Raw genomic sequence first — 8,694 nt, forward strand, 5'->3', positions numbered from 1 at the left:
TAAATCATGAAGAATATCTTCAACGAAAAATTAATTCAAAAAACAATCACAACTATATTTTGAAGCAAAAAGAGCAACAGTCAAAATAAACTATGAACTTTTGAAAGATAAAATAATCCCCAATTAGCTCTTACGAAACTAATATTATTCAAGAGATTCTCAAGTGTTTGCTTCTGGCGAGGCAAATATTTTTTTAACACTTCAAACTCAATAGTTTCTTTCACTCCTGCCCCAGTTAGCTACCCATCTTATTGCTAATGATGAGAATGTAATATAAGTACTTCATGCCCACAATAGTAGGTACTCGAGATGTATTTTTCTTTATCTATATATAAAATTGTTGGATTTTAATTCAGTAAAAAGACAACTTTTCAAGAAAATTCTTATACCTACAACATACTACATAAATGGGAATAAAAAAAATTATTCGTTACATGTATGGATAGATGCATTTTAAAGAAAGTTACTATTTTTAATGTTTAATCGCCAAATCGAATAAAATGTCGTGTAGTCAGTGTAGCACTAATTTTATTTGAAACTATTGGCATATTAACAATAAGCAGTGTTTCAAACATACATATTATGTATATTCTTATATTTAAAAATTGTGTAAAAACATCGGAAATCATTCTAAGAAATATTTTTTGTTCAGAATACAAGTAGTAAACATAGAGAGGGCTCCTAATATCACAAACTTCGTCATATTGATCCGCAAGGCCGGGAGTTGCAATCAATCACACCACGCAAACATTGGACCCATTATATTGGACAAACACATCAGCTAGCCTCCAGCACGAAATTCAAACATTTCTTACGGTTTGATGGCCGTTGGGCGAAAATATTATTATGAGGATTTCCGGGTGAACTATGAGGCCCGAACTATAAGGTTAATAAATGTTTACGATCCTTGTGTAGTATTTTGTATAGGATTTGAAGTAGGTTTTGAAGATACAGATTTTTATGCTTAAGAATGAAATATGAATAGATGGAGGAGCTATTGAATAGACGGTTAGACCATAATCACTTGCACCTCTAAATGAATCGTCAATAGAGAATCTATTGGAAACCATCTAAAGGTTTTGTAATTACTATTTTATACTTAAGAGCCTTAAATTTACACATAATACCGTACATTGTCAGACATGTAAAATCGTTGCTCTAAGACTATTTTCTTCATAACTGTCAATGACTAGAATACCTGCCCTATTATGTTAGGTCTTAACACATTTACTTGGGGACGCCTACGCTAAAGTAATCTTGGATGCAAATTGTGTACCCCAAAGGTAATTATGAGGTCCGTAAAATAATTTTGACTCGTTATCTTGAATTTCACTCCATACCCTTCCAGCGCTGAGAATTACCTAGAATACCTACGCATTAAGGTTTAGGGCTGGTGATTTAAATTTTAGATTATTTAATTTAAAAATAAAATTAAAAATAAACAATTAAATAATTTGGCCGTCGCATCACTTATAATAACTGCGTTGGTATCAATTTCGTAATCTGATATTAGTAATATTAGAGTTGGTAATGTTGAATACTTCTATGGTTATCTGGTTATAAGAGTAAGTTAAGGATTCCAACGATCCCAACAGATATTCCAACTATGTTGTCAGAAATACTATTATTTCGGGACAAGATCTCTAATATTAATTAGGTATAATTAAAATTGAATTAAGAAGCTATTAATTGCCAAATCTTAATTGTGACTTAATTAACACCACCTATTTTAAATTAACACATAATTAACGAAATCCGACTCTCAAAATATATTGACGAATTAAACGGATTTAAAAATATACAAGGTAGGTACATCCCTATTTACGACGATGGAGACATCTGTATCGTCCAACGTAATGATTTCGCGAGCTTATCTGCTATCTGAAGCAGTTTCTTATTCTGTACACGAAATGGTGTCCAGCGGGCCTAGACAAAATACAACCGTTTCGTTTTCCGCACACGCTACGGAATACGCGTTAACGTCTCACGCTAACGCTAAATCGGTAGACAATGTTATAACCAAACGCCAAACGTTCATTCCGCAGCGTCGTAATGCAAACTCCAGTTTGTCTATGGAATTTAGCGTGACAGAAAGAAAAAAAAAACGTCAAGTCAATGTCAAACGAAGAGTGGCGGTCATATTAGACGATTTCAAATTGTTGTGCGAGTGTTTACAGTGTTTATTTCGAGCTTTATAGTATAAATGTATATTTGATTATTATTTCACGTATATGTACTTATTGTTTACGACGCAGACATAACTATCTATTTGGAATTAAGTGTTATGTTGTTGACCGAAGAGAACATACTAAAATATTTATGAATTGCGAACGAAGAAGTTTTAATCTTTGTAAACTATTCAAATTATTATTTTAGAAGATGGAAAGTCGACTTCGAGCTAGTCGTGAACAATTTTTAATAATGATAGATTTTATGGAAACGTAAGTACAAAATTCATAATTGTTTAATACATAACTAGGAACGAAAGTTGAGATTTGTTTCAAGTGCAGCTCTTATCGCTGGTATTTCTTAAGTGGTTTCTTAGGAACGTTTACTTTTCTTGGTAAGCAATAACGCTTCTTTTGCTTACTGACTAAGGTAGAAATTGAATAAATAGAATACTAATACCCTTTTCAATGGGCATTTCATGAACTCATTCATTATAATAAACAAATTGTAGCAGGTAACTTTTTTTTGATTCTTTAGACAGCTAATAAATAATGCATATTATTATTTTTCTAGAAATGGTGATCTTTCTAGACCGCAACCTGGAGCTCAAGGGCGGCAGCGAATGGAAACCCAGTGGAATGAGCTCACCGAACTTTTAAATTCTACTGGGGCTGGCGTTCAAAAACAGGCAGACAAATGGAAAAGGGTAAAATAGAGATTATCAATACATATACTATTTAATATTCTTATCTAGAATATAAATATGTCCAACAAACAAAATAATGTTTTTTGTTTAACATTCATGTGAAATTTTAGTTATATTTTCACTTGTTTCAGGTGTGGTCTGATTGGAAGACAAAGACAAAAAGAAAGGCGTCTTTGATGAATAGAGATACAAACAGTACTGGCGGAGGACCCAGCACAATTAAAGCCCTTACTCCCCTGGAAGAAAGGGTTTTAAGAATAATGGGTCTACGATCAGTCACTGGACATCAGGAAGTACAGGAAGCAGGTTTTGAAGTTAGTATTTTATATACCTTTGTAGATTTGTAGTTATCATGTCTACAACACACTATTATATTAATCCTTATTTAACTGCAACAATTGTCTTATTATATCATTCATTCTAAAGTCCACAGAACCTGCCTCAGATCACATGCTGTCTTCCACTCAGCCACAACCTGCCGAGGAAGTGATAGAGGTACTAGCAAGCGCTACACCAGTCTTGGAACTATGTCGCGATCCTGAGCCATGCAATATGGAGTTGTTGAATGTAGCTTCAACAAGTCAGGGTGTGTGTGACTTATCTAACACTGAAAGGCAAAGAGGTATATATTTTTTTAATTGTTAATGCTTTGTATTATAGTGCAATTTAAATTTTATACCAAATAAATATTTTTCATTTTAGAAGTCGTATCACCACGGGTTCCATGTACTCCACGTCGTCGACGTATATTTGGACAGCGCAGAAGGCACCATCAGACTCCATTTGAACAAGCTGCTGACCGTTTTTCCCAGATAGAAGAGGGCAGATTACGGTTAGAAGAAAAAAGAGTTCAAATGGAGCATGACAGGGAGTTGGAACGGTTAAGGGTGGAGTCACAAAGAATTTTAGTGGAGCAACAAAGAAATGAAATTTTAGAGAGAATTGTTGTTCTAGGTACTAACATATTGGAAATATTATCACAGTCACAGCGAATAGATGATGTTTAAATAATTGCAATGTGTAATGAGGTATCACATGAATTCTTTCAATTTTCATGTCTTTGTTGCTCCACTAATTCTTGTATTTTGGTGTTATTTAATTTTCCATTTTATTCACAAAATATGCTTTATAATCTATTTCTTATTTTAAATTGAGGTACTATTTTATTCTCTTTTAGAGAGACAATTGTTTTTCTTGTCTTTAAATAAAGTACAATTTTATTATTGTTATTTCCAATGTTAATTTTAATTTAATTATTGTTTTTATCAAATGTCCATTTCTTTCTTTTTATTTCTTGGTTGGAACCAAAGTATAATTTTATTTTTGTTTTAATAATAAAGGATGAGATGCGAGATATAAGACTAATTAATAACTTTGATTAATTTCATTATCTCACAGCAGTTAAGACTAACAATTAGCCATAAATCTAAATCTCAGTGATTTCTGTAATACAACATCCTATTTCTAATTAAAAAGAATTATTAACTTTTTACAAAAAAAAGCTCTCTACTAAAGATGTAGAATATAAGATGTAGATGTAGATTATAAGACTGACATTAACATTAAACATGTAACATTTTTGTGTAACCTAGGCGATATATTGTTTGCTTCTCATTTTAAATGTTTCTATTATATTATAGTATATTACTGTTATTACCATTTATGATTATTTTGTTGTAAGTTCCTACATTTTATGAAAATTAGGTTTCATTTTATTTAAAAATGCATTTTTAATGTAATGTTTATTATTTGTTTATTATAATGAATGTTATTAATGTTTATTATAATGTAATTTTTAAGTTATGGATAATTAGTACCACCTGCAGGTGGTACTAATTATCCATAACTTACTCATGGAAAGTAACAACTACCTTACAGTAGTGTTTGTATTTATATAGCTGTGTATTAGGGTGTGATAAATTATTTTGAACTTAGGTAGTTTGCTAAGTAATTACATGCATAAGGAAATGCATCTATTCAACTTCATGTGGAGCAACCTTTATCTGGAGTTGATAATTGGTAGATAGGTTAAGGAATATATATATTAGCACAAAAACATTAAATAAAACATTCTAAAAAAATAAACATATATTTTAAGAAGACTAAAAGTACATTATTTTTCTCTTTTAGGTCACTAAGAAGATTATATGCGGTTATAAGATTATTAGCACAAAATATTTAATTACAAAAACAATTTTGTCAACAAACACTAAACTTACATTTTAAAGGATCAAAAATAATTAAAAAATATATCCCATACTACTATTTGTATTGGTGCTACTTCAGAAAATAATAATAAAAATAACATCACATACTTTGGTAATTTATTTTTATTTCTAAACATTTAACTAAAATAATTATTTTAAAAACGAACACTTACTGTAATCTTAATATTAAACTGTTTCGTATAGCTCTACCTTGGATAAGCTCATTTTGACTACCTTCAGTAGAAATATTTTCTAGTGTATCTCTGAAGGGTAACTCTTCTTCTTCTGGGGAATGTGGAGGAGCTGGTAAACTTGCATCTATTGCCATGTTATGCAAAACAGAACAAGCAAGTACTATTTTCCCAGCCTTAACAGGATGGTAATGCAATGTTCGGTGTTTGAGTAAACATCTCCAGCGTGACTTGAGTAATCCAAAGCAGCGCTCTATACAATTTCTGGCTTTTAGATGACGCTGGGTGTAAATCTCATCTCTAGAACCAGGAGCTGCATCTAAAATTGGTGTTAATAACCATGGCCGCAACGGATACCCAGAGTCACCTGAAACAAATAAATTATAATAAATATTTAAAATTTTGTAAAAAAATTGTTTACTTTACAAGCTCCATCTATACACATATCTATCCTTTATAAGCCTTATTTTATATTAATCCTTTATAAGCTCCATCTATATCATATATAACTGCAAGTTTAAAAATATAGAAATTTAATTTTCCCATAGCTTTAGAACTTATCAATATGATATTATTATAATAATGCTACCGTACTTATACTTTGAAGAGCATATCCTATACTTTGAAGGAGCAATTTATATAATTTTCACAAAAAAGTAAAACAAATGTAGCTTAATCATCTTACCTAACAACCATACATGTTCTCCATTTTGATGAAGTCCACGCAAATAAGGCTCTACCTTGCTGGAAGCCCAAATAAATGAATCATGGGTAGCTCCACCAAACTTAGGATTGACATTAATTATTTTTAAATTACTATCACATACCTGTAAAAAAGTGAAACTTTAGAATCTCAACAAGAATGAAATATTTACATATTTAAATGTATATTTCAACTTACCATTTGCACATTCAGTGAATGATACCCCTTTCTATTAAAAAATAGATGCTCATCTTCGGTTGGCCTGCAAATGGCTACATGTGTACAGTCTACACAGCCAATTACCCCCGGCAGTCTAAATTTACTTTGAAACCTACAATATTATAAAATAATCATTATTTATTTTAAGTTATCCTTTATCTATTTTCGTTTTTTCCAACTCTATACAAGGCACTTAGAACTTACTGAAGTTTCAAACGGACTCTTTCTTGTTGCAATTGAGGAAAAATTATCCATTTAGCTTGAATCGCAGGATGATTTAGGGCTTCCACAACTTGCTGAATGCACCTACTTGCAGTCCTCTGGATCATATGTTGTGTAAGCCCAACTATCCGTTGATATGAGCCTGTTGCTAAGAAACTAAGTGTGCAAAGAACCTGAAATAAAACAAAATATGTTACGCAAATTCCATTAAACAATTAATTTAAATGTAAGGTCGATCTAGGTGACTCTTAATAGTGATAATACCCTTAATAGAGAAAATACTCTTAATAGATAATAGTTACTTACTTTCACCTCTAGGGTAATTTCCTTAGTTCCTCTAAGTGAAGTTCTACTTCTTAACTCGTTGCAAAGGCTCCGAAACGTTTGCTTATCTAACCTAAATCTACGAATAAACTCCTTTTCCGATATAAGACCAATAAAGTTGTCTTTACGGCGAGTTATTCTTAATTGGCGATTTTGCCAAATTTCCTCATTATTTGCAGCCCATAGCAGTCTCAAATGATGCATGATCACTTAATTATAGTAACTTATTTTTCAAAAAATACTCGTAACAAAAGTTAGCGGCACCTTTCTTATTAACGCTACGGAAAGTGACGTGAGCGTGACCAAAACTAGCCGTAGCGTGTGTCAAAAACGACACTTGTCTACCATTTTGTCCGCAAGACGTCAAGCTGCGGAAACATTTCAAGCGTTAGCGTTAGCGTGCCGATACTTGTCAAACATTGTCTACGAACTTAGCGTGACGTGACGTCACCGTTCCGCAGCGTATGTCATTCCCATACATTTTTAAGTTAGCGTTTGGCGTTAGCGCTTGCGGAAAAGTATTTTGTCTAGGCCCGCTGGTGGGCTAGCACAATGACGCGGTCATTTCGTAAAAGTCAATACGAATTGTTTGAAGTTTTAAAAATATTTTTTTGGTTATTTTTAGGGTAGCTCACCTGGGCGGAGCCCGACGGGGCAACGCGCTAAGGGGACTCCGGTTGCGTTCCTTTGGAGATCCCGGAGCCCTCAACGCAGCGCAGAGGACGGCCACCGGGGGGGTTTTAGTGCGGTGAAAATCCCACATAACTCGGCGTCGCTCCCACGTAGTCGGGTACCTTTTGAAGGTTTCCCCCTCGACAAAAAAAAAAAAAAAGGGTAAAAACGGAACTATGACTTCGCTGTCTGTCCGTCTGTCACAGGCCTATATCTCCGGAACTGTAATAGATAGACACATGAAATTTTTGCAGAGGATGCATAACGGTGGTTGCTATAACAACAAATACTAAAAATAAAATAAAGTTAAATATTAATTAAAGGGGATCTCCATACCACAAACCGGATTTTTTCGGCATATTTCGATCTAACTGTTAAACAGTACTAAGATTTAAATCTAAATTTCAACCGTCTAAATTTTTACAATATGTTTACTACTATAACTGGTATTATAATAAATACAAATAAGAACCATAAAACATATTTTAATATAGTTATTTTTATTTTATTATACGTTGTTTACGTATCATTCATTATCACCGCAACGCCTTTTATTTTTGTGGGACATAATTAGTTATGTCACACAAAAATAGATGGCGTTGAGTTCAAATAATACTTAGGTATTATTGAAAATGTACGTATCATTCATCATCACCCCAACGCCATCCATTGTTGTGTCATATAACTAAGTATTGTTCAAAATAATGAAATGAATAAAAATTAGTAAATAAATTATATTTAAAAACTAAAAACCACGCCAAAATCGCACAAGGAAAATCGTTAATCCTGATTCCTAGGATCGTCAGGATGAGAAGAATGGGATAAAATTATTAAAAACGTGTATTGTCATCGGGTCTTCATAATTGTTCAAAATTGTAAATTAATCGGACCCTTCAAAGTCGGTAAAAATCGAGTTCAAAGATTCCGTTACATACATAAATACATACATAGATACAACCCAAGCTAATAAAAGCGTGGTAAAAATAATGAACATTTGGTGGTACGGAAGTCTCCATGTGCGAGTTCGACTCGTACTTGGCTAATTATTTTGTGTTTGTTTAAGCATTTTATGCATTCCTCCTCGTCATATTGAGAAAGTCTTAGCTGCTATATTTTAAACAATTACCAATTGCCAAATGATATGATTCAATTGCTCAAGGATTAAGAATAAAGTATATTCTTTCTGAGAAAATATGAGCTATAATACTTTGCTAAGACGTAAACTTTTATCTTAAAACAAAATATAGATCAAATCTTGAAGTTTTAAACAAAAAATCGGCT

The 8,694-nt window shown here is 32.5% G+C and overlaps 1 protein-coding gene across 1 annotated transcript; it reads left to right on the forward strand.

Annotated features, from left to right (window-relative positions):
• Nucleotides 1-1,921: 1,921 nt before the first annotated feature.
• On the forward strand, nt 1,922-5,049 carry LOC140744999 (uncharacterized). The gene is made up of 5 exons (XM_073076737.1): nt 1,922-2,441; nt 2,743-2,875; nt 3,007-3,189; nt 3,302-3,497; nt 3,578-5,049. The coding sequence occupies exons 1-5, from the start codon at nt 2,380-2,382 to the stop codon at nt 3,880-3,882; spliced, it is 879 nt and encodes a 292-aa protein (XP_072932838.1). The 5' UTR covers nt 1,922-2,379; the 3' UTR covers nt 3,883-5,049.
• Nucleotides 5,050-8,694: the final 3,645 nt, after the last annotated feature.

The sequence above is a fragment of the Epargyreus clarus genome, unplaced genomic scaffold, assembly GCF_041222505.1.
Source record: "Epargyreus clarus isolate Ecla_fem2 unplaced genomic scaffold, WU_Ecla_fem_2.2 ptg000009l, whole genome shotgun sequence".
NCBI classification, from domain to species: Eukaryota; Metazoa; Arthropoda; class Insecta; order Lepidoptera; family Hesperiidae; genus Epargyreus; species Epargyreus clarus.

What these genes read in the sequence shown, in the direction of transcription:
- LOC140744999 (XM_073076737.1), top strand. Translation starts at nt 2,380, where the DNA reads ATGGAAAGTCGACTTCGAGCTAGTCGTGAACAATTTTTAATAATGATA. An exon ending in ATGATAGATTTTATGGAAAC is followed by an intron (nt 2,442 to 2,742) that starts GTAAGTACAAAA and finishes TTATTTTTCTAG; the next exon opens with AAATGGTGATCTTTCTAGAC. An exon ending in TACAGGAAGCAGGTTTTGAA is followed by an intron (nt 3,190 to 3,301) that starts GTTAGTATTTTA and finishes TTCATTCTAAAG; the next exon opens with TCCACAGAACCTGCCTCAGA.